This window comes from Canis aureus, chromosome 13 (genome assembly GCF_053574225.1).
Source record: "Canis aureus isolate CA01 chromosome 13, VMU_Caureus_v.1.0, whole genome shotgun sequence".
Classification (NCBI taxonomy): Eukaryota; Metazoa; Chordata; class Mammalia; order Carnivora; family Canidae; genus Canis; species Canis aureus.
In genome coordinates, this window is record NC_135623.1 from 13,203,879 (window position 1) to 13,228,423 (window position 24,545).

The following is a 24,545-nucleotide window of genomic DNA, read 5'->3' on the forward strand; positions in this document are numbered from 1 at the left end:
GGAAGGAAGAGAGAAGGTGCAGGACAGACCACGCGTGGGCCACCTTGTCACCAATGAACATTTATTGTGTCTGCATGTGCACAGCTTTGAACGTGGCGATCACAGAACGCACTGGGGGAGGGAAGGGGAATGGAAGCAAGGGGTCAGAGGGGGAGGGTCCCCCGGGTTCCTAAGGAAGGTGGTTCCTGCTGGAGCCGCCAGTCGCGTCTCTCTGCAGAGAGGAAGCCTAAGCAGGGGTGGGAACTGAAGCCAGGCACCATGATGGTGATGGGGTGCAATCACTAGGGAAACATGCGGATTCTGGGGACAGGTCCCTCCTGTTCCTGGCTCCAGCCAAGCCAGATGGCACGAGGGGGACAGGGATTAGATGCTCAGGTGCCCAAGCAGGGATAAGGACAGGCAAAATAAATAACCCCCCAGCCCCCATCGTCACTCTGCTGCAACACGACACAGAAGCTTAGACACCAGGCCCTAAGGAATCCTGGGTCCCCTCAAGGAGGCTCAGGTGGAAGGAGGTGTCCCCACCCCCACACCAGGCCTGCCCACCCCAGAATTCCCTGGGAGGACGGGGCAGCCCAGACCTTGGGTCAGCAAATTTGATGGGAAGAACTGCCATGTCAGCGGTCTGAGCCTGCTCTCTACCCAAGGGGCCAGGGGCGAGAGCCAAGGGGCCAATTTGAAGGACGCGGACCTGGGAGGCCAGAGGGGACACCACAGCCTGGGGGAGCTCACACCCTGGCCGGCAGGGCACATGGGCCGAGGCAGCCAGCTCCTGCCAGGCCCGTCCCACCCTGGGGCCTCCCTCCTGCGGGGGGCCTGCCGTGGGGACCATGACACCCAGGGCCCCCTCCTGGGGGGGCTGCTCCAACCTGCCCCAGCCTGGCAGGGGCGGCCGCGTGGATTTCCAAGCCAGTCCCTGCCCCCGGGGGGGCCCGGGGGGGCGGACGCAGTTCCTTACACTTGAGGGCTGGGCCCTGCGCCCTCGCCCTCGGGAAAGAAAGCCAGAAAGCTGGGGTGTTGGGGGGAGCTTGGGGAGGGGGTCCAGTCTGGGGGCTTCAGGGCAGATGCCTCCTCCCACCTTCCCTCGCCGCCCACCCCCGGGTCCGTCCCCAGCGGACACCCGCTCAGGGCTCCGACAGGCACTGCTCTAGGGCGGCCATGCGATAGTGGCTGGCCGTCTCCTCACCTGCCTGCAGCCTCATGGCCTCTCGGCACAGCCGGTTGGCCCGGGCCAGCTCCACCAGCACGCCCTGATAGGCTGCGACCATCTCGGGCTTGACAGAGTTGGGGCTGACGCTGGCGAGCAGCTGGAGCAGCTCCTGGGGCCAGCGGGAGCGTAGGGCGGCGGGCGCCAGCCAGGGCAGCAGCGGCACACAGCCCGTGAAGGCCTGCATGCCCAGGAACCACAGCTCCTGCAGGTCGGCCCACACGCCCTCGTAGTCGGGGGACAGTGCCAGCACGGCCTGCTCCGAGCCGGGGGTGGCCCGTGCCACGTGGGACTGTGACAGGAAGAGGATGGCGGCCGCGAAGAAACCTCGGGAGGCCGGCGTGCCCTGAAGAGCTGGAAGGCAAGGGGGCGAGGGGCCGTGAGGTGGGCGGGCGGGCGCCTCCCCAGGCCCTCTCCTCCACCTCCTCCGCCCTCTCCATGACTCTCCTCTCTGGCCCTTGGCCTGGGTGCAAGCCCTACCTCGCTTCACTGAGTGACCCTGGGGAATGCACTTTCCTGGCTCCCGTTTCCTTACTTGTTATAACGGAGCCAACAGTGCTAACCTTAGTGATCCATTGTGAGCATTAAATATAATAATCTCGGGACACTCCCCCTCTGGGTGCCCTTCCCACTGCCGGGGTAATGACAGGATTGTGACAGGAGAGCCACGGGCTGGAGAGCCACGGGCCTGAGAGCCACGGGCTGGAGAGCCACGGGCCTGAGAGTCACGGGCCGGAGAGCCATGGGCCCGGGGACCCACGGGCTGGAGAGCTATGGGGCTGGGGAGCCATGGGGCTGGGGAGCCACGGGGCTGGGGAGCCACGGGGCTGGGGAGCCATGGGCCTGGGGAGCCACGGGGCTGGGGAGCCATGGGCCTGGAGAGCCATGGGCCTGGGGACCCATGGGCTGGAGAGCCACAGGGTTGGGGACCCACGGGCTGGGGACCCACGGGCTGGAGAGCCAGGGGGCTGGAGAGCCACGGGCTGGGGACCCATGGGCTGGAGAGCGGGTTGGGGAGCCACGGGCCTGGGGACCCACGGGCCAGAGAGCTACGGGCCGGAGAGCCACGGGCTGGGGATCCATGGGCTGGAGAGCCATGGGCCGGGGAGCCATGGGCCGGGGAGCCATGGGCCGGAGAGCCACGGGCCGGGGATCCATGGGCTGGAGAGCCACGGGCTGGGGAGCCACGGGCCGGGGAGCCACGGGCCGGGGAGCCATGGGCCGGAGAGCCACGGGCTGGGGATCCATGGGCTGGAGAGCGGGCTGGGGAGCCACGGGCCTGGGGAGCCACGGACCTGGAGAGCCACAGGCTGGAGAGCCACGGGCTGGGGAGCCACAGGCTGGGCACTGATTTGACTCTTAGGCCAGAAGAGGGTGCCAGAGGGGGCCCAGGGGGTGGTGATGGGGCTTCCCTCACCCCCATGCAGGGGCCCACCTCGCTCCCGCAGACCCTGTGTGGAAGGGGGTCAGGCCAACCAGTGGCATCTGTGGGGGAGCAGCCCTGGGGCTCCACTCAGGGGCAGAGGGGCCACAAGCTGGAACACGGGGCTGACCCTGGCCCACTGCCTCGCTCCCTTCCCGCTGCCAGGAGACTCTGCTGGGATCCCTGCGCGGGGAACAGAGAGGCAGCTGAGGGGACAGGCTCGTTACGCCCTGTTCCCAGGCATCTGCTCAGCTCCTCCAACCTGACAGATGGGGCACAGGGAACAGGCGGGGACAGAGGGACCCAAGCAGACACCCACGGCCGAAGTGGGAGACAGGGAGGGCTGGCAGGGGCTGGAGGGGCTGGCCCTCCCCCCGCACACAGTCGGGGTGAGGCAGGCTTGCGGAGAAGGTGCGTGCAGAGGAGCAGCAAAGTGCTGAAGCCTGTCACCAGGGAGGTGAGGTGCTGAGCAGAGAAAAACCTCAATGGGAGGAATAAGGTTTCTGACTCAAGGCCTGGGTGGGGGCGGCTCCACCTTGGGCTGCTGGGATTCCAGGTGCCTATGCCTGTGCCTCTGAGCAGGCCTGTACTTACACCCACCAGACCTTGCCTTAAAAGTCTTCAAGAAGGAAGAGAATGTCATCATTTGAGGAAGAAGGGTGGGGTAGAGTGGGGGACGGAGACACAGAGAGATTTCCTCTCCTTTGGAAAATTCTGTAAAAACATCCCCTGAAAACAGGGACTTCTGCCTGGAGGCCCACAGGTGCAGCCAGGTCTTTGGCCCCTACTCCTTAGGGCCGGGGCCCCAGGCCTTACCTGGAGAGGTGCTGAGGAGCCGGGCCATGAGCAGGCCCAGAGTGGCCACGTTGGCAGCCAGCAGGAGCCTGCCACTCTGCTGCACTAGTGCGGGCAGTGACGTCATCAGGGTGTTCATTAGAGACGTGAAGCAGGCATCTCGCCTGGGGAGACAGGGAGGGAAGGGGGGACTGTTTGAGGGTTGTTCCTTACACCGAGGCCTGGGGGAACCTGGGGTCCTGGGCTCCCAGTTTCACCAGGCAGGATTAGAGACGAGGCAGCAGGGTTAGGAGCTAGTGGTGGGCCCTGGTGCCATCTGGGAGCGGAGCCTGGGTTACGGTGGGAGCTGCGGGGCTCCGGCCAGGCCCGGTCCTCGTGCGGGGTGCCTCTGCTCTGAGAGCCATCCATTCTAACACTAACGGGAACGCACGGGCGCAGGGAAGCAGCGTCGAGATGCAGATGTGAGACAGTCTGAGCAGCCCCCCTTGCTTCCTCCAACCTCCTCCCCGGCCTCACTTGATTAGCCCTGGTGCGGTGACCACAAGGTTGAGGAAGATGTGGCAGCAGGTCTGCAGGCCGATCTCCACGCTGTCGGGCAGCACTGAGGTATCATGGCCCGGGGATGTGAGTTCCCACTGCTGCAAGAAATACTTGCAGAGAAGTGAGGGGGCTCCCTCTTTGATCAGGATCTCCCGGGGCCCATCTTCGACAGTCAGGTGGCACCAGCCGGGCAGGAGGAGCCTGGGGGTGTGGAAGGAACACATGCGTAAGGGGTGCGGAGACAAAGGCACGAGGATTCCCTTTCTTGGGGGGCATCCCACCTGTGAGAAATGACAGCGGGGGTGAAGGACCCGGCCTCGTGGGCCCCACAGAGACAGCACACGCGGTGGTGCTTCAAGGGCCTGGGCTTGCTTGAACCCGGGCTCCGCCACGTGGCGTGTGCGTGGCCCACTTACTTTAACCCTGAGTCTTGGTTTGCTCATCCTGAAGGCGCGGATGAGCCTTAGGCCATAGATCTGCCGTGTGGACCAAATGGGATTTTTTTTTTTTTTTGTCAACGGTAGAGCAGAATGCCTAGTGTGTAGTAAACGCTTGGAAAGCACGAGTTCTCTCTCTACGGACAACTCGGAGGTGGGCAGGGGAGACTCGGCTGACCAGGAGTCCTGCGTGAACAAGCCCCACCCAAGAAACCAGAAATAATCCTAGAGGAAATCTCGTGCCCCAGTCGGGAAGCCTGGCACGGACAATCTAGGGGTGAGGCGGTGTCCCCTTGTTGCACTTTTCTTTAGGACAGTCTGGCTGGACAGACTCTAACTACCAACTCACCGGAGAGCATCCCCTGGCCAGGTGGGCCCTGGGGCGGTGGGGGAGATGGCCAGGGTGGCCACCTGCTGGGAGAGGTCATTCGCCTCCTCGGCCTCCTCGTAGAGGGTCTTGGCATAGCGCACAAGGAAGGGCAGCAGCTGGCAGACCTCCTTGCGCAGGGATGAGGTCTCCTCGGCCAGCCAGGCCCCCAGGATCCGCACCGAAGCAAACACAAAGGGCTCCTTCTGCTTCTCTGGCCCCACCTGTTGCCATGGGACCCCCGTGAGATGGAGCAGGACCAGACCCCCTCCCCGGCCGGGACAGCATGCCAGCCAGCCTAGGAACACCACACCTAGAGGGGAATTCCAGCCCCTGAGCCCTTCGAAGGCCGGCCCTGCGCACCCAGCACCTGGCACACAGTGAGCACGTACCCGACAGGCGCCTGGCACGGAGCAGGCCCTCGGGGCACGCCGCTGAGCTAAGGGGGCTTCAGACAACATGTCCCCACACTTGCTGCGACTCCACTCGCATCCCCGTCCCCCCTGAAGTAGCTCAAGGCTGGAAGGTCCCTCGTGGGTCCCCTGGCGGCCCTGACCTGGAGGAGTTAGCGGGACCTCCCCGGAGGCCAGGAAGCTGCAGGCCTGGCCCTGCAGCCCTGGCCCTGCTCCGGTGCCGGGGTGCGTGTGTTGCATGTGCAGGTGCCGCACTCGGGGCGGGAGGCGGAGCCAAGCAGGCTGCTTCCATCTCGTGTGCGTGTGTACCGGGCGGAGGGCTGTGAGTGGGAGCCACCGTGTTGTGTGTGTGCGTGTGTGTGTACTGTGATGCGAGTGCACATATGGTGTGTGGTATGGTGCTTGTGTGGAGGCTCAGGGAGGGAGGGAGAGGGAGGCTCGGCCACACTACTCCCGGGAGCGCTGCAGGATCGGCCCGAGTGGGCATCTGGGCCTGTCCCTGTCACACCGCATCCCTCTGCCTGGCCCTCTGCCCACCCCACCTCCGGCCCCCACCCCCAGGCTCCCTGTGTGGCCACTATGCCCTCACCTGCTGCAGGTGGTGGATGACAGCCCCGATGGCCTCCTTCATGATGCTCACGAGCTGTACCTTCTGGGGCTCCTTGAGCAGCGACTGCTCGCAGCGGGTGCACTCCTGAATCCCCAGCTCCATGAGGGCATAGCAGGCGGTCACCACATCCTCTTTCACTTCGGTGCCCGTCTCCTCCAGGGCCAGCCGTACCTCCACACACGCCAGATTCACCAGCAGGGCCAGGAACTTGCTCCCGGAGCTGCCCGCTGGGATCCAGTCGGAGCCGCAGGCGTGCGCCAGGCGGGCTGCCAGCTTCAGCGCGGGGTTGCGCTGCCAGGAGCTCAGCTTGCTGCCCAGGATGCGTGCCAGCCCGGCCTGCAGATCCCGGAGGCATTCGGAGGGCACGGTTGTCGGGGGCAGAAAGAGGGGCAGCAGCTGGCACAGCTCAAACTTGCTGGCGTCCTCGGCTTTCTGGAAATCTTCACTGAGGCCCCGCAACACGGCCAGGAGGTCAGGCTCCGCCTCCTTCCAACACTGGGTCTCAGCGGCAGCCAGCAGCCCCACGAGGAGCGCCAGGGCCTGGTCGAAGCCGTAGCCGTGCCCCAGGTATGCTTGACACAGGGCGGACACGGTGCCGCCAGCAATAAGGTGCCGGGGCCCCCGGGGGGTGCCTGCCACAGCTGTCAGGCACTGGTAGGTATCGTCGATCATGGAACGGCGAGCAGCGTCATCTGGGTCCCCCCGGGCAGTGAGGAAGGTGCTGAGGATGGGGATCTTGTTCAGGACCTGGGGGTGGCCGGCCAGTTCAGGGTCACTGCAGAAGCAGGCCAGGAGGGCCACACCCAGGGCTCGGAGAACGTGGTCAGGGCAGCCATCGGGGGCCTCCTTGGTGGTCAGGAGACGATTGGGGAAGGTGAAGCCTACAGCATCGAAGATCCGCCGCCGAGTTTTGGCATCGATGTCCCCTGCTTTGACTGCCTTGGTCACCTGGGGGGGGGCGGGGATGTGCTATCAGCAGGACGAAAGGAAGACTGGCCCCTGCCCCCTGGGGAGCTGACCATCAGCAAGATGAGGTTATGGAAGGGGACTCGCTCTGGGGTCAGAAGGCCCCCCAGAGATCATTTCATCCTGCTCCTTCCTCCCATGGGAGACGGACTGTTGTGACCTCCGGGATCCCTCAGCTGTGATTATTTCCACAGAGGGGAGGTCCAATCCCCAGCTCCTGCCATTCCATCACCTGGTCATTTGGGAAGTTCTTGCCGACGTCTAATCTGGATGCCGACACCCGATTTGGGCTTACAGCTCAGTTTAAAATCCCCCGGGGATTTAGGGTCTCTTCCTTAGCTGCTCCCCCCAAAGCAGCCTCCGATCCATTCCTGCCACCTTCTCAGGGGAAATGGCTCCTGTGTCTCGCCACTCTGCCTGTCAAAACATTTCCCCTTACATTTCACCTCAACACCTCCTCTGCTGCAGTGTGAGCCCTTGACTCTGGAGCCTTCTCCCTGTTGCCATGGCAAACAAGCAGCGACTGTACTCCCTCCTCCCTTCACCCCCCACACACCAACCCCCCCTTCCCAGCACTGCAGCTCCTGCTCTGCTGGCCCCAGCGCGGCTCCTGCAACAGGGCTGAGCCCCACACAGCTCCCTCACCCCCAGCCTAGCTACTGCCATCCCGGCTATCCCTTGGGACCCCTTCCCAGCTACTTCTAGTTCTGCTACTCTCTCCACCCCCAGAGCAATCATCCCCAGCCCTCAAGTACTCTGCACTAGTTACTACCTGCTGCTGTCACCCTATGAGTCAGCTCCCATCTGCTCCGGGACGCCCCAGAGAGCAGACCCAGGCAGCCTCCTCCGAGGCTCCTAGAGCCCCAAGCCTTATTCACTCCCATTCTCCCCTTTGCCCCCATACTCAGGGGGAGCAAAGAAGATGCCAAATGTAGGCATCTGGGGTCTTCTTGGGTGCTTCCAGGAATGCCAGCACAAGCTATGCATCCTTGGGGACTTTCTGACCCCATTCCTAGGGGGCCCAACCACCCAGCCCTTCCCACCTCCCAATCTTTGGTCAGTTCCTTACTAGCAGCAGGGCTGCAAACTGCTCGCTGTCATTCTTGGCCTCACGGAGGGCTCCCAGGTAGCGCTCCAGGGTGGGGTTTCGGCTCTCTGCCTGGTTCAGAGCTGGCTCGCAATCCGAGGCCATGATGCCCGCCTTGCCCAACTGTGAACACAAGAGGGACTGAGCATCCCTCTGCAGAGGAGGGGTGGGGGTGGGAGTGGAGGATGGAGGGAGGGATTAGCACAGAGGGAGGGATCAGGAGGGATGGGTTCCTCAAGACTGACCTCCCTTGTGGCAGCCCCTTAAAGGCACTGGACCCTCAAGTCCTTAGGGACGAAGAAGGGACCCTGGTCCAAGGTCACCTCCAGAAAGCGGGAAGGAAGGACCACACATCCCGCTGCTCAGCTGCACAGCAGTGGGAGGGAGCTGCTGGCCTCCCTGCTCTGCTGCCCCTGGGCACCAGAGGCCAGCTTTCATCTCCCTCCACCCAGGCACACCCGGAGGGAGTGGTGAGGACACACAGAGGAAGGAATGGAGACACACACGGGTGAAGTTCGATTATCCGGACTCAGGCTGACACGAGGGAAAAAGGGCATCCTAGGTTTCCCTTCCTCTCCCTTCTCTAAAACAGGCAGGAGGCAGGCTTCTGCAGGAGTGAGGGTGCAGGGGGCCGACCAGGGACGCCTCGCAGGCCCGCCTGGGGACCCCACCCCTCCAGCCAGGGCTCCGAGTCGCCCCCGCAGGCTCCTTGCCTCCTCTCCTTTCCCTCCCTCGGGCAGAAGCTGCAGCAGCAGCAGCAGCAACAGCAGCAACAACAGCAGCACCAGGGGCAGCAGCAGGAGCAGCAGCAGCAGCAGCAGCAGAATTAACCCTTAGCGCTCCCTCTCCTCGCCCTCCCCGCCCCGCCCCCAGCCCGTGGATGCCGGCCGGGGCCGGAGAAGCAAGCGGGGGTCCCGGGTGGCTCCCAGGACGACGGAGCATCCACAAGCCGGATAATCGGAGCGGGGCGGCTGAGATGGGGAGATGAGAAGGGGAGGGTCCCTGGCGGTCACCACCTGTCCCGCCGCAGCCAGGTCACAACACGACATTGATGAGGTCACGACAGGGCGGCGATGAGATCACACTTCACGATGGCGCGGTGATGTCACGCAGAGATCACGGCAAAATCACGACATGGACAGCCCCCAGAGATGACAGGGAGGATTAAAAAAAATTAAAAATAATAATATATATAGAGAGAGAGAGAGAAAGAGAGAGAGAGAAAGGTAGATGTTGAAAAGGGCCGTGACAAGATGGAGTCTCGACAGGGCACGATGATGTCGCGATATGGCGCGATGGAGTGGCGATAGGGTCCCCGGGCTGCGGCGGCATCGGTCGGCGCCGGTCGGCGAGGCCCCGGCCGGGGTGCAGGGGAGGGCCTGAGGGGGGCTGAGCTCACCAGGCTGCGGCCCCGAGCGCCCAAACCGCCTCCGAGCGCGCTGCTCCGGGAGCCTGGGGCCGCTGCTCACGCCGCTTTGCCCACTCCCGGCTCCAGGCGGCGGCGGCTCCACCCCCACCCCCGCGGCGCTCCCGACCAATCCGCGGCCGCCTCACTCGCGGCGCCGGCCAATCGCAGGCCTCGGCGCTGAGCCGTCGGGCGTGCCGCCGCCGCCGCCATCTTGCTTGTGGGTATTGCCCGAGCCTGGGGCGCGGGGCCGGCGCGGGGTCGGCGCGGGGCGGGCAGCGCGGCGCGGACTGCCCGTGGAGAGCGGGAGGCGACAGCCTGGGGGCCCAGGTTCCTTCGCTCGTGCGTAGTTGTGTCCCCCAGCGCGGCCCCTCCTCCCCCGCGGGCGCGCGGCTGGCGCTGACTTCCGGGCGGGGGGGTGGGGGCGGGGCGCGTGGAGAGTGTGTTTCCGGGTCGAGCCCGGGGAGGCGGGAGGAGGAGGCGGCGCTTCCGGCCGCGGTCGGCGTCCTGGGAGGCAGAGCGACGGGGAGCTGTCCGGGTGGGGAGCGCGCGCTGCCTTCTTCCTCCTCCTCCTCCTCCTCTCCCTCCTCCTCGGGGTGAGGGGAGCGCAGGCTGGGGCCCCGACCCCATGGACCGGGAGGAGGCGGAGGCCGCCGAGAGCCGGGGCCGCGCTGTGCGGCCCTGAGCCCCGGTAGGTGGCCGGGGGCGGCTGGCGGCCGGGCCGGGGACCCCTGAGCGCGGGGGGCGGGGGGCGGGGGCGGGCGGGACGGGCTGCTCCGGAGGGTGCGCTGGCCGGGCGCTCTGGGGGCCCGGAGGTGGCGCTCCCGGCGCGGCGCGGGGCAGCCCGCCGCTCCTGGCTCCCTGCAGGTGCGGAGCTCGGGTCCCGGCCGGAGGGCCCGGGGCCTGGTCGTGCAGCATCTTCATCCCTAGACACGGCCCGGGCTCGGGGAATGCTACCCACCCCGCACCCCGACCTCTGCAGCCGCGCCCCGAGCTGCAGGCCCTTGCGTTCCATCTCCCCTCCAGGATACAAAGTTGCTGCGGAATCAGGGGGGCGGGGCCGCGCACGCCCCGGGCTGCGGTGCTGCACCTGCGGGCTGCGGGCCTCGGGGGAGGAGGCCCCGCGGACGCCAGCACGAAGGGGGCGTGCGGGGTGTGCGGGGCCGGAGACCTCGGGCGACCTCGGGGGAGACCTCGGGCGACCTCGGGCAGGCGCTTGGTCCCGTCGCCTCCTGCTGCTGGCGCCCCAGTCCACCTCCCCGGTGCAGCCAGTGAGCAGCATGAGCTGAGTGTCTTTGCGCTTCGCCTCCGTGATGAACAGGCCGGGGAGCTAGGAGCAAATCGGAAAGACGACCTCCCAGAACAGTCTGTTCACTTTCCCAGCTATTTGGAAAACAGTGTCTGCAAATATAAGCAAAGTTATTCATGGCAGTCTGCTCTGTAACTTTCCCAACTATCTTGAGACTTTGTGTTTTTTTTTTTTTTTAAAGAGCTTTATGCTCGATTACTCATACCAGCTGAATAGGCTGTTTCAGACTTTGTCGTTGCTCAAACATATCTTATCGCTGTGTACATAAGTGGAGTTCCACGTATGTAGCTGACAGACTGAACTATGATACATCCCCCCTCTCCCCTCCATCAACTTGAAGCATTAAGTAAACATTACCCCCCTGCTCTGCCGGAACAGCTGTTGCAACCAGAGAGTGCTTTTATTTCGGGTGTGCTTGTAACGCCCTAAATGCCAGAACCATTGCAAGCTTTTCTAGATTTTTCCATTGTCAAGTATCGTGGGGGTGGGGAGGGGGTGTGTGTTCCCCCCCCCCCCCCCCCCGTGTTTCTATCCTTTGATTCTATAACAAACCATTTGGATCTTGTCGACTCTTGTTGTTCCAGCCTCCGGTCAGCAAGGCTTTGACGACCCTAGCAGTGATTTGTGCATTTAGGCAATTGTGGATTTATTTAAGAGGCGCGGCTGGTTGGGAGTTCACATGAAAAGAGCTCTCTCTGCCTCTCTCTGAAGCATGGCTCGGCTCGTAAGACCTTGCACTTCTAATCAGCTTGCTAATTCAGTGGTGTTTATTAACTCCCATCTTCAAAAACCTATTCATTTCTTTTATGCTTCTGTCGCCCACCTGTCAGGCTATTGATGACAGGTGTTGAGTCACTTTGAGTTTAAAATCCTTTTGTGGCAGGCAGAAATGTGTTGGGTAAGATCCGTACACACACACACGCACATGCACACTCACTGTTCCATCTTGGGAGGCTAGAGAAGTTGCTGGATATACTTTCTAACTTAGGCTCCATTTCATAATCCCTTGAGCATGTCCCTGGCGCACACATCTTTCAGCTTCCTGCTCCCTAACATACAACTTCAAAACTACTAGAAATCAGAATGGATGGAAATGAATGACAAAGAAGTCCTTCAATGCTTGAGGCTCGGTCAAAGCCTTTTCTTGGGTGGGCTGTACCTCAGTTTTGCAGCTATGTGTGTGTGCGCGTGTCTATTTCCTGGTATTAGTCAATATTGATATCCGGCCCATGTGATGCCAATCTCCCCGTATGTTGGCTTTGGTTGGGGGTTGGGGTCATTTGCCACATGTGGGTGACAGGTACGCAGGACAGAAGAATTTGAATAGCTTCTTCAGAACTCAACCAACTCTCATGATATTGCCAAGATTTATATAATAATTTGTACCATGTAGGGAAGTTGTATAAGACAGACGAAACAGGGCAGCCCAGGTGGCTCAGCAGTTTAGCGCCGCCTTTGGCCCAGGGCATGATCCTGAAGTCCTGGGATCGAGTCCCATGTCAAGGCTCCCTGCGTGGAGCCTGCTTCTCCCTCTGCCTCTGTCTGCCTCCTTCTGCCCTCTGCCTGTGTCTCTGCCCCCCCCCCCTCTCTCTGTGTGTCTCATGAATAAATACGTTAAAAAAAAAAAAGAGAGATGAAACAGATGAGAATCATTTTTTCCCTGGAAGGGACCTAATTATCCACCTCCTAGATTCTGGAGTAGCCAGCACAATGTCGAGCATGTGATAAGGGCCGTGCAAATATTTGTTGAGCGTACCTATGAATTCAAGTCAGGAGTTGCAAATGATTCTAGGGATCAGGTAGGTGATAGAATTGTAACTAGGATAGATTTTTAAGATCATAGCAGTGGGGCGGCAGTAAACTGGAGAGTGCGTGTGTTCCCTAAAGACAGTCATGAAAATATTTATTTTTATTTTTTAATTTTTTTGCCTTGAAAATATTTTTAAAGCACAGCTAGATAAAACTCCTGGGTCACCCATACCTCTGATAGTCCACACTCTTCACAGGTAAAAAAAGGTGTGTTTGGTCAAAATCACAAAGCTGTTAGGAGCAGCCTTGGGGCTGAAACTCAGACCTTATCTTCAGGCTGGTGCTCCTAACATGCATCCACACAGGTGTCTTACTGTTACCTTAGAAAATAATACGATGTAAAATGTTTCAGTTTCACGATGGATTTATTTCATATCCCTTACTCTGTTTTTATCCTGATAATTATAGGCTTCGTCAAGGCTCAGGTTTAAAATTTACGGGCAGGTATGAGCAGTGAGAGACAAACTTGAAATTTCTCTTCCCCCTAATCTGTCACATTCTCCAGCTCTCTGCATTTCGAGGAATCAATTGTTAATTACTTGGCATATCATTTCTTCTCTTTCTGTCTTTGTAGTGAACTGGTTCCGCCTTTCTGGAAGGCCATGGAGAAGAGGCTGGGAGTCAAGCCAAGCCCTGCTTCCTGGATTTTATTGGGATTTTGTTGGCAGATATACGTGAAATGGTTGAGAAGCCTGTACCTATTTTATACTTGCTTCTGCTTCAGCGCTCTATGGTTGTCAACAGGTACCGTTTTCTTTATAGATTTAAGACATAAAGGACACTCTGAGTCTTTCAGTTCATAGTAAAGACTAGTAGGAGGCAGAAAAGTAACCTGCTACTTGCCAGAAAGGGTCATCCTTTTGGTGGAATCTTAGTTTGTTGTGTTTATTTGTTTTGGAAACACAATTAAAATAAAGGGGAATCGGCATGATCATGTTAAGATTTGGTGAAGATGTAATGAAAAGAAAGACATTTGAAAGTTGGAAAGACCTGGGTCCTGGCCCTAGATTTTTCTACACAACAACTATGAAACCTTGAGCAAGTTACCTATTGTCTGTAAAGAAGGCTAAGACTTACCTAGTAGCTCCATATGAGAAACACTGTAATTAAAGCATGTAATACAGCGCTGTGAACATGGATGCTTAGTAAATGATACTTCTTTTCCTTTCCTTTTTTTTTTTCCCCTTTCCTTTCCTAAAGAAACCTTCACTTATAGGAAGAATGTGTTCCTTGCTTTTTCTATAGAAAGAGGTTATGCTGATAGATTTCATAAAGTATGCTTTCCTCCTAGAGGTTATTACTTCACCAGGCTAGAACCTCTTGCCAGGAAAGAGTGTGAAGAAGGTTGAATTTCCAAGAATCTTATTTGTTCCCGTCATTTTTTTTTCTTGCAGTTCTTTGGTTGACATTGTTCTTTTTGGAATATGGAATGTGAGAGAACTGCAGTTTCAGAAAGACTTCTCAGTGTGCTGCCAGTTTGGGCAGTGACAAAAGCCTTGTGTCGTAGAGTCCACTGCCTGTGACAACTCATCAGCTTTTTGCTCCTATAATTCCAAAGATTTCTGCTGCTTTCCTAAAGGGATCAATGGTCATGATCTAGAGAATCAAGTAATTACTGTATTTAGCAATTGCAGTTGTGTCAGCTTTGGGGTTTTCGTTGTCTTGCCATAGTGGCTGATGATTGCATAATTATAGCAGTGGAAATTGGAGTTGACAGAAAGCTGACCTAAATGTTTTTGTACCCAGATGATGCTTTGCTGGGACAGCTAACTATTTCCGGCCAACATTTTATGTAAGATCATTTGAGTTAAATAAGTAACTGATTTAGCATCATCAGAGTAGGAAAACTGCATTTTTTTGAAGAGTGCCTACCAAATACCAGGCCCTTGGTTACAAACATTACATATCTTATCTTGCTTAATTCCCATGATAATCCTAAAACAGATAGTTTTAGTTTCATTTTATACATAAAGAAATTGAGGCCCGGAAAGGCAAGGTCGACTTGACGAGGATCACACAGCAAGAAGACGACAGGGTCAGGAGTCTAAACCCAGGTCTGTTCACTCAAGAGTTCACACTTTTTCTTCTGATGCTCTGCCTTCTGGCCACAGGTAATCTTTTGGAGGATCAAAGACAGTTTTTTTGTTTGTTTGTTTTTATTGAAGTTCGATTTGCCAACATATAGTAAGATGGTTTTGTACGCCGAATCACAATGAGCAGCTTGTTATTTGAGGAATTCTGCGTATGGAGGAGGGAGAAGGGTTTCTGAGTGTTTCTGTATTTGGAGTCTAGCACTTGGTTAAGCAGAGTACTGTGGGCTTACGGGGCTAGTCTTGAGTATCACCTCAGCTGGGTGCTTCAAAACAACAGTGAGCAGATTGGGTATAGAGGTACAAAAGTATTGTTAGGAGTGGTTCAGGTGGGGATTAGATTGTACCAGTCTCTTTTTTAGGGAACTTTGGAGCATTTACCATGTGTTCAGACTCAGAGAACATGAAGGTAGCGCATGACAGATATGTTACATATTTCAATTTATCAGAGTTTCTCCACATCAACTTCTTAAAAGACATTTATCTTAATAGAAAAAAATGAATAAATGACATAGAAAGAAAATAAGATCTTTTTTTTTTTTTAGAAAATAAGATCTATACAGAGAGTACCGTAAATAAGAAATTAAGATGATTTATAAGCATTTAAAAACGTACATTGTCATTACTCACCAAAGAACTGCAGATTCAATTTTTTTTTTTTAATTGAGGAACCTCTGTGTCCAATGTGGGGCTCAAACCCCAAGATCTAAGAGTTACATGCTCCACTGACTGAGCCAGCCAGGTGCCCCAGATAACCACAGATTAAAATGATGTATCCTTTTTTAGCTTATCATATTGACGAAGATCAAAATAAATATATTTAGTGCTGCCTAGGGGTGGTATGGTTGCCCTCATACTGTGCTGGGAAGTTTGAACAGAGAACTTTGGGCATAAATATCAAGATCCTTTAGAGGTTAGTATCTTTTTTTTTTTTTTTTTTTTAAGAGGTTAGTATCTTTTGACCTGGTAATTCCCCCTTTAGGAATTTATCTCAAGGATATATTTAGATGGTTGTAAATGAGAACATTCATCAACATTCATTTATTCCACATTCCAAAACATTGCTTACAACCTGCCCAACAATAGGAGCAAGGTGAGATTATGGCATGTCCACATGTGGAATATTATCCAACGTCAAAATTCAGTTTAGAAAAATAAGCACATGGGAAATACTCCTAATGTCCAGTGATAAAAGCAAGATATACAACTGTGTATTCACGATGATGCTAATTTTGTCAAAAGAGAAAAATCCTTTTATGATAGAAAGTCTGAAACAGGGCAGCCCTGGTGGCTCGGCGGTTTAGCGCCGCCTTCAGTCCAGGATGTGAATTTGGAGACCTGGGATCGAGTTCCGCGTCGGGCTCCTTGCGTGGAGCCTGCTTCTCCCTCTGCCTCTCTCTCTCTCTGTGTCTCTCATGAATAAATAAATAAAACATTAAAAAAAACAAAGTCTGAAACAAGATACATAATTAAATGTTTACTCAGTTTTTTGAGTAGTCTCTGTACAGTTTTTGTGTTTTCCAGATCTTTTTTTCAATGTACATGTATAACTTTTTTTTTTTTTTTTTTTTTGATAAGGGAGGAAAAAAACCACCTGAAAAAGCAACAACAAAATAATAGCAGGAAAAATCTGGTGTTGGCAGCCTGAGTCGGTATTTACCTACTTATGAGTTTGTTCAGTTTTTATCGGCGCTCTTACTTTTTCTCTGATAAAACACATTCTTAATTGTTTGCTGTTGTCATTAGCTTACAGATTAGATGGATTATTCCTGAAAAACCAAAATAAGGCAGCTCTCCTTTTCTCCTCATTCCTGTTTACCAGTTGGCAGTTTCCTCCCATCTCTTACAGACCCCTAGACACCCACTGATTTATGTATAGTGGGCTTCTTTTTGATTTCAACTTTGGAGTTCAGCATTGAAGCCCACTGCTGGAAAGCAGTGATTATAGTGTGTTTGACAAAAGATGCTCTGTATTTTCCTTATGGGCTGTTGAATCACTATTTTTCTGTTTAATGTTTTGTTAAATGGCTTAAAAATAGCATTTCGGACTTAGGGATTATCAGTATCTGCAGACAAAAGTGAGGTGACCCCGAAAGTTTGAAAGTTCCTGCAATAGAGATCAGCTTCAGCTTCTCAAGGGGAGAAGTTTTGCCTGTTTTACTTACACTAGGTATTCTCAGCAAGTACTGAGTGCTTGGCATATAGCAGGTGCATCATAAAAATATTTGTTGACTGAATAAATCAATACATTAGAAACAAGGGAATTGTCCTTTGAGAATTAAACTTTAAAATTAACAATCTATCAGTTGAGAGTTAAAGCTTAAAACACACACACTCAGTGCCTTAAGGAGACCAATGCCTTTGAGAGACAAGATGTGATTAAAATATTCACAAAAGGCAGTCCAGGTGGCTCAGCAGTTTAGCACCTGCCTTCGGCCCAGGGCATGATCCTGGAGACCTGGGATCGAGTCCCACATTGGGCTCCCTGCGTGGAGCCTCCTTCTCCCTCTGCCTGTGTCTCTGCCTCTTTCTCTCTCTCTCATGAATAAATAAATAATATCTTAAAAAAAATTCACAAAAATGTTAACATAGCTAAAAAAAGAATATGTATATCTGAAGAGTTACGCTGTATGTGTGTGGGAGGTGAGGAGGCCTGAGCCAGCACTGGAGACCTAAACCATGGAGAGTCACAGAAGCTCCTGTAGGTCTAAAGCTAACAATTGACTCTGAAAACTTTTACTGACATTCCCTTGCGTCTGGGAAGTAGATCACACAATTAGTTAACAAGGAAGTTCAGAGAAAAAGTACTTAGTTCAGAAGGAGTTTTTGAGGACTTACTGGTCCTGGGCTAGGAAGGAGGATAGTAAAGATCAGAACAGGGGTACCTGGGTGGCTCATCAGTGGAGCGTCTGCCTTTGGCTCAGGGCGTGACCCCGGGGTCCTAGGATCAAGTCCCGCCTCGGGCTCCTGCTTCTCCCTCTGCCTGTGTTTATGTCTCTCCTTGTGTGTCTCATGAATAAATAAATAAAGTCTTAAAAAAAAAAAAAGATCGGAACAGCGCAGTATGACACTGCCCACCCTGGAAGAACGCCCAGTTTCCTGAGGGAGACGGACCTATGAGACCTGTGCCATGGTCGGTGAAGAGACAGGGATGTGGAGCTCTTCTTTGTCCCCCTTCCAGTGCTTTCTAATTATTCTTCCCTCACTCCCTCGTCAGCTTGATCCTTCAGTGTTTTGTTCTTCAGGGTTCTGTTTCTCCCCTTTCTTGCCTCACCCTTGCGTGCTCCCCCTGGGCAACTGCATTTTTCTCCATAACTGTAACCCGTGTGCTCCCTACTCCCAAATCCATAGCTGGTCATGTACTCCTTTCCAGAGTACACAGCCACCTGTGTGTCCCGCATCTCCAACCGGATGTCCCACAGCTACCTCTCACTTAATGCATCACGACCGAACCCATGGTCCTTGCCCCCTCTTCCTCCTGTACTCCCTAGAGTGCGGAAAAGACCACCTCCACTTGCATTCCGAGGTAGAAATCCCTGAGTCATTCCACACTCCTCTCCTCCACATGCGAGTCACAGTTTGTAGAATCCGGTCTCATGCTTCCATGTGGAGTCTCTGTTCCTCTGCATATGCCCTTACTGTGCTCGCTGAGGGATTCTGATGCAGATAAACAAGCTCTTTTTTTTTTTAAGATTTTATTTATTTATTCATGAGAGACACAGAGAGAGGCAGAGACACGGGCAGAGGGAGAAGTAGGCTCCATGCAGGGAGCCCGATGCGGGACTCGATCCCAGGACCCCGGGATCACGACCAGAGCCAAAGGCAGATGCCCAACCACTGAGCCACCCAGGGGCCCCCCTAAGCTCCCCTCTGATACGGTCCCTGAGGCCCCTGGTTTGAACTTACTCTTCAGTGTTGTCATAGTGTCTGTACACTCCTGTATCACACCATGCTGTCCTGTGTGGTTTGGGGCTGTGCGAAGAGAGGTTCAGAGTAGCTCTTGCTCTAAAGTGTGGTCCTTGGTCCTAAGATGAGGCCTTGCTGGTGTCCGCGGGTCTGTGGTGTTGATGTGATTTCTTCGCCCTGGCCGAGTCAGATCCCTGAGTGCTCTGGTTCCTGCCCTCCAGCCCTGCTCCACCTCTAGTGATGCTGTTTCCCGCTCAGCCACGTTGTGTCTGCTACCTAATAAACCTCAGGTCTTGCCCTGTGCCTCTACATCCCAGTCCTCAGCCTGGCCAGGGACCCTCCCAAAGGACTTCTGGGGCTCCCTCTTCTCACAGCTCCTCCCTACTCCCGTCGTAGCCAAATGTAGATCTCGACCTGCTGGGCTCAGGGAGACCCTGGCGTCCTGTTTGGGCTCCAGGTGCTGTGGTTGGGAAGTTGTCTCTTGCAGAGAACTGGGCGATTGTAGGGCTCACTTCAAGGTTCCCCTCTCTGGGGGATTGCAGCCTCGTACTGCCTGTTTGTTTCTCCTGCCTGAAAAACAGTTGTCTCGTATATTATTTTGTCCAGTTTTATAGTTATTTGTGGTAGGTGGTGAGTCTGGTACCAGGTATGCCAAGCAGTAACCTCGGTTCTAAGTCAGTAATGTCAGTAATCCTAGCCGACGTGGCTGCGAGCAGATGGCTACTGTGATTACTCACTTGCGTGTCTGCTCCACGACACTGTCTTAATCATAGTTACACACATGGCATTTAGCACATAGTAGGTGGTAATAAAGGTTTGTTGGGTGAACCTAAAGATAATGCTAGAAATAGCACCATGCGGGAATATATGTGTTGAGGAGAAACTGTTCTTCCCTACTCTGTTGTTCGGTCTTGGCTCATTTAATGGGCACTTGACTTCCCTCTTCTCACAGCTCCTCCCTCTCCAGTGTCTCCCTAATCCCAAATACTGGAGGGAACAATATTTGGAAGGTAATCTTTGCTCTTTTTTTTCCTGCCTTTTCTCTGGGTCTCCCTGAATGAAAGAGTGGTGTTTTGTTTTGTTTTTTTTTAAAGATTGATTGATTGATTGATGATAGAGAGAGAGAGGCAGAGACACAGGAGGAGGGAGAAGCAGGCTCCATGCCAGGAGCCCGACGCGGGACTCGATCCCGGGACTCCAGGATCGTGCCCCAGGCCAAAGGCAGGCGCTAAACTGCTGAGCCACCCAGGGATCCCCAAAATAGTGTCTTTTTGTTTTGTTTTGTTTTTCTGACTGGTGAGGTTGGAAAAGAATCCTGTTGTATGGAATGGCCGGTCTTCAGGATCGTCAGTGTCCCCTCCCTGCCATGCTCTAACTGGTCTGCCCATGCCAGCACAGCCTGCATGTGTCCAGCTGCCTTGGCTTGATTAAGTACTAGAAAGCCCATTTGCGACTGTACATCTAAGCTATGTTCTCCAGTCACCTTATCACTTATTATAAAGATGATACATTTTTTTTTCTTAGCACGCATGCGAGCAAGAGTGTCAGGGGGAGGAGCAGAGGGAGAAGAGACTTTTAAGCAGAACGTGTGCTGGGGATGGAGCCCGATGCCGGGCTCAATCCTACCACCCTGAGATCATGACCTGAGCCAAACCGAGTCACTTAACTGACTTTGGCACCTGGGAGCCCCTATAAAGATGGTATCTTGATTCCCATTTACCTCTGCCATATTTTTTTATTTTTTATTTTTTAAGTAATCTCTACACCCAACATGGGACTTGAACTCACAACTTTGAGATCAAGAGTCGCATGCTCAACTGAGGCAGCCAGGCACCCCTGCCATATTTTATTTTTTAATTAGTCCCATACTCTGGGTTCCCAACTCCCCATAGAGACTGCAGATGGAACAAAGACAGCTCCTGCCTTAGCAAGAAGCCTTTCCCCACTAGTTACCATTCCCTCTTTGTCCTCATAACTGCCTACATTTGTCCCTGGCAGACAGAAGGCACCTGAGCTCACTTTCCTCCTTTGCCTCTACCCTTTGATTGTACTTTGAGGGCTATCATACTGGACAGACCAAGTTGCATCTTTTACTTTTAAGAGAGTAATATATTTTGACCATGCATTGGTCTTATCTTTAGGAGAAAAGAATTTCCAGAAGACTTTTTAGGTGGCATTATATCTCTGCTCTTTTTGTATCTGCTGGGCACTTAATTTAAGGTGGATGACTAATGGAACATATCTCATAGCGATGAGCCTTCAGCAGGAACTTCTCCTGCCAGACTGTCCTATATTCTTAACTACATTGCAGTACAGGAAGGTGATAAATTATTAATCCTAAATCTGTCTCTTCAGATTGTAGGATGATGACTTGAGTACGTGGCAGCTGGGGGAAGGTAGAGTTTTCTGGTTGTTAACACAAACCATGTAAGCTTTTTGATTCTAAAATTCAGCTAGCATTGAGCAACTCTTTGGGATCTTGTTATATCACAATTTAATTGACCTAAGACCAGTGAAAATCCTCTAAAATTAGCCTCTCTCCCAATGAAATGAAGCAATTGTGTCTTGCTTAAACATTCTTCAGTAAAAGATAATCATCTTAAGTCTTGCTCTGTATCTTGGAGTATAATTCTAGTGGGTTCTTTTTGTCCTTCAGAAACATAATGCAGGGGCCCCTGCATGGCTCAGCGTTTGAGCATCTGCCTTTGGCTCAAGGCGTGATCCCGGGCTCCAGGGATCGAGTTCCACATCGGGTTCCCCGCAGGGAGTCTGCTTCTCCCTCTGCCTGTGTCTCTGCCTCTCTCTCTGTCTCTCATGAATAAATAAAGTATTTTTTTTAGAAAAAGAAACATAACGCAAACACAAATATATTTCCTAACCTATGTGACGAAGTGAAGAGGAATAAGAAAATGGCATAATTGGGCAGTAAATCCAATGTGATTTAAAAGCTGTCTGAAATGGACTTGCCTCAGGAATTCCTCAAGGGAGAGAATGATAAAAGTGGAGGAATTTATAAAAAACAAAATAACAATTGCAGTGCCAAAGCAAACCTTTTTGCTTATTTTGGAGATTGCAGAAAAATCTTACTAATTGGAACAGCTTCCAGTTCATGGTATTGTGTGGAATTGGTAGGAACATGATCAAGAACTGTGTGTGATTAGCGTTTGGACATCTCAGATAAGTAGTATTGAAAAGTTTGGGTCAGGGCAGCCCTGGTGGCACAGCGGTTTGGCGCTGCCTGCAACCTGGGTTGTGATCCTGGTGACCCGGGATCAAGTCCCGCATTGGGCTCCCTGCATAGAGCCTGCTTCTCCCTCTGCCTGTGTCTCTGCCTCTCTCTCTGGTTGTCTGTGAATAAATAAATAAAATCTTTAAAAAAAAAAAAAAAAAAAAAAAGAAAAGTTTGGGTCAAATGCATAGCTCTTGGTTTGAGAGCCTGCCTTTTCAACTCTTGTTTCTTATCCTTCATCCAAGACCTTCCTTTTTTTTTTTTAATTGGAGTTCCATTTGCCAACATATCATATATCACCCAGTGTTCATCCCGTCAAGTGCCCCCATCAGTGCCTATCACCCAGTCACCCCAAGAGCTTCCTTAAGAAAAGTCAGCCTCTGTAGTTAATTAGGATCCTTGAACCACTTTTGATTTCAGACAGTAATGGGTAAGTTTTAGGAAGAAGTTGCAAGAATGGGTCTTTTTTTTTTTTTTTTAAAGATTTTATTTATTCATGAGAGACAGAGAGAGGCAGAGACACAGGCAGAGGGAGAAGCAGGCTCCATGCAGGGAGCCTGATGCGGGACTCCATCCCGGCACCCCGGGATCACACCCTGGGCTGAAGGCAGATGCTCAACCACTGAGCCACCTAGGGATCCCAGTAATGGGACATCAGTTCATCTGTTCATCAGTTGAGTCCTGGTTCTCTTATATTCTAAGTGGTGTTACTGAAACCCACCTTTCATCAGATTTTTCATCTGTAAAGTGAGAATGACAGCACCTCTCAAGGGATTGTTGTAAGGATTAAGTAAAATGTTCATGCAAATACTTAGCTTACTCCCAGTTGCATAAATAACAGTTCAGCAAATGTTAACTCTAGTGCTTATAAAATGATAATGTAAAATCTTATTCGGTTAAACTCTTGTCTAAGGTGACTCTGGGCAGCAGGTTTCAGGTCTCTGCTAGCTTCTTAAGTCTCCACCCAGTGGATCTCAGTTCCCACATTTTTTAGAAGTAGAAGGCAGGCAGGCATTTGGCCTTTCTGTATTTTCAGGACAAGGAAGCCTCCATTGATATGGCTTTATAGGCTTGAGGTTGGTTGAAGCTGTGCCGTGACAGGATGAGCTATATTGTGTGTTTTCTCTACTAACAACCTGCCACTAAGGAGCATAGCTGATTGCATGTTTCCTCTTTTAGCTGGGGATACTTTTCCTTTGGAAGAGGACTCTGTTCTGCTGACTGATACCACCCGGCCTTCAATCTTGATTCACTTTCCCCAAAACTCACTTGGCAAAGCCTCATGCTAGGGCTTGGTTATTGTTTTGATTGACTGGGGTTGAATCAATAGCACTTTTGGATTTTGTGTCAGAAGTAGCTTGCCCAAGTTGTTAGTCCCTTCCTTCAAAACATATTTATTGGGTACTTAAAATCATAGGCATTAGAAATGCAATGAGGAGTAAGACAGACATGGTCTCTGCGCTCCTGGAGCTTGCAGTGTGTTGATTCCTTTGCCGTTCCTAGGGCACAGAAAATCTCTGAAAGGGATGATGTTACTAATATCAAGATTCCCTTCAAAGAGGCTGATGCCTCCCTAGGGTCGCAGGGTAATTCTACAACAGTAAAGACCCAGTCTTCCTTGCAAAATCCTAGAAATATAGGTGACTAGGCAATTTGATGTCTGGCCTCAGTGGAGGAACCTTTTGCTAAGAATTGTGTAGGTGAAGCCCCTGTCTACGATACAGTAGGTTTCCAACTTCCCTTTCAATCCAGCTTACTCTCTCGACTATTTAATAACCCATGCCCCCAAGTAAGCCATGAGGGTGGTTATCTGGAGATTTGGGAAAGTGTGATGGCTGCAGCCTTTGCCCCTGCCTTGGAGATGTTTGTCCTTTGGTGACTTCGTCAGTATTATATATGCCCCGCCAGTCCAACCCTCTTCTGCATCAGTGTTCTCCTGCCTTTTTGGCATCAGGTTGGTTACTCAGGGCCTCTGGTGGATGGTTCCAGTGCTCAGCATCAGGCAAGCGCTGAGTTCTCTAAATTCTGACCTTCTCTGGCTGATCACAAAACGAAACTGTAAAATATCCTAAGATAAGCAGGAGTTAAGGATGACCCTGAATGGTGCATTAACCATCCTACAGGCACTGTTCTAGGAGAAATGGGAGCATAGAGGAATGCTGGCCAGGGCCTAACTGAAACGCCACCGACTGCAGGCTGCCGCTGCCTAACTGTGAGTGCCCAGTGTAGCTCATTCCGGTTCTCCTTCCCAAACACTCCCAATGAATGATAGGATTTTTAGGAATGCTGTCTTTCTTCCAACTGGCTTAACATTATGCTTTGATTCTAATCCAGCAGCACATTTACGTTTTAAGTAAATGTGTGCTCACGGATTCTCTCACTTTTAGGTAATAAGGAGAATGACTAGTATGATCGGACCTGGAAGATGGGGAGTTTATGTTGATTTGGTTTTACTTCACTACTCTAATTTCAGATTCAGGCTTAAAAAGAAATGGCTCCCGTGTGTGTGTGCACGTGCAAATACAGGTCCGTGTTTATTGTCCTTAACTGGGGGCAACCTGAGTCAGCTGGAGGCTTATGGAAGTGGGCCAGGTAAAACGAGTGAGCCTTAATCAGAATAAATGAAGAGAGAAACTGAAGAGCCTGATTCCATTTCAGAAAGTTGAGTAATCTGCATCCTGCTGGGGCAGTCTGTGGCTTTTAGCCCGCAGCAAAACAGCCCCAAGTGCAGAAGCAGTGCAGAGCTCTCTTCTACCTGTGTGCTCTACTTCATCAGTCTCTAACTGCTTATTTTCAAAAAATGTTCTCAGCTGTGCTCTCCAGTGTATGCTTATTAGAAGCCGCACCCTGACATTTCTCACCATGCTCTTTTCAGATAACGGGGTGAATTTTCATGTTACCTCTTTGTGAAAGGTTAAAAGGAGGGCTTGGCGTCTAAGCTCAGGTAAGCAG

At 53.0% G+C, this 24,545-nt stretch overlaps 2 protein-coding genes across 5 annotated transcripts in view; one reads left to right on the forward strand and one right to left on the reverse strand.

Annotated features, from left to right (window-relative positions):
* Positions 1-44: 44 nt before the first annotated feature.
* On the reverse strand, positions 45-9,380 carry NCDN (neurochondrin). 3 transcript variants are annotated; one of them, XM_077844807.1, is made up of 8 exons: positions 9,245-9,330; positions 8,862-8,929; positions 7,828-7,968; positions 5,772-6,740; positions 4,752-4,993; positions 3,942-4,166; positions 3,447-3,589; positions 45-1,561 (listed from the first exon to the last, which is right to left on the reverse strand). In XM_077844807.1, exons 2-8 carry the CDS (start codon positions 8,892-8,894, stop codon positions 1,125-1,127), a joined length of 2,190 nt encoding a protein of 729 aa, XP_077700933.1. In that variant the 5' UTR covers positions 8,895-8,929; positions 9,245-9,330; the 3' UTR covers positions 45-1,124. The 3 variants fall into 3 exon arrangements, with proteins under 3 accessions (XP_077700933.1, XP_077700934.1, XP_077700935.1); XM_077844808.1 differs by lacking the exon at positions 8,862-8,929 and having other exon boundaries at positions 9,245-9,380; XM_077844809.1 differs by lacking the exon at positions 8,862-8,929 and having other exon boundaries at positions 7,828-7,998; positions 9,245-9,358.
* A 339-nt stretch (positions 9,381-9,719) lies between these two features.
* KIAA0319L (KIAA0319 like) overlaps positions 9,720-24,545 on the forward strand; it is a 99,007-nt gene continuing 84,181 nt past the window's right edge. Inside the window, exons 1-2 of one of the 2 annotated variants that reach the window (XM_077844804.1) lie at positions 9,720-9,941; positions 12,943-13,112. In XM_077844804.1, coding sequence (XP_077700930.1) covers positions 12,971-13,112 — 142 coding nt within the window. In that variant the 5' untranslated portion in view covers positions 9,720-9,941; positions 12,943-12,970. Of the gene's footprint in view, positions 9,942-11,265; positions 11,284-12,942; positions 13,113-24,545 lie in introns of those variants that run through there. The other variant, XM_077844805.1, reaches the window with a different exon arrangement.

Excerpts from the sequence above, each read along its gene's own strand:
- NCDN (XM_077844807.1), bottom strand. The coding sequence starts at position 8,894 with ATGTCGTGTTGTGACCTGGCTGCGGCGGGACAG. Across the intron at positions 7,969-8,861 it reads ACCTGGCTGCGGCGGGACAG|TTGGGCAAGGCGGGCATCAT; the intron begins GTGGTGACCGCC and ends TTGTGTTCACAG. Across the intron at positions 1,562-3,446 it reads GCTCCTCAGCACCTCTCCAG|CTCTTCAGGGCACGCCGGCC; the intron begins GTAAGGCCTGGG and ends CTTGCCTTCCAG.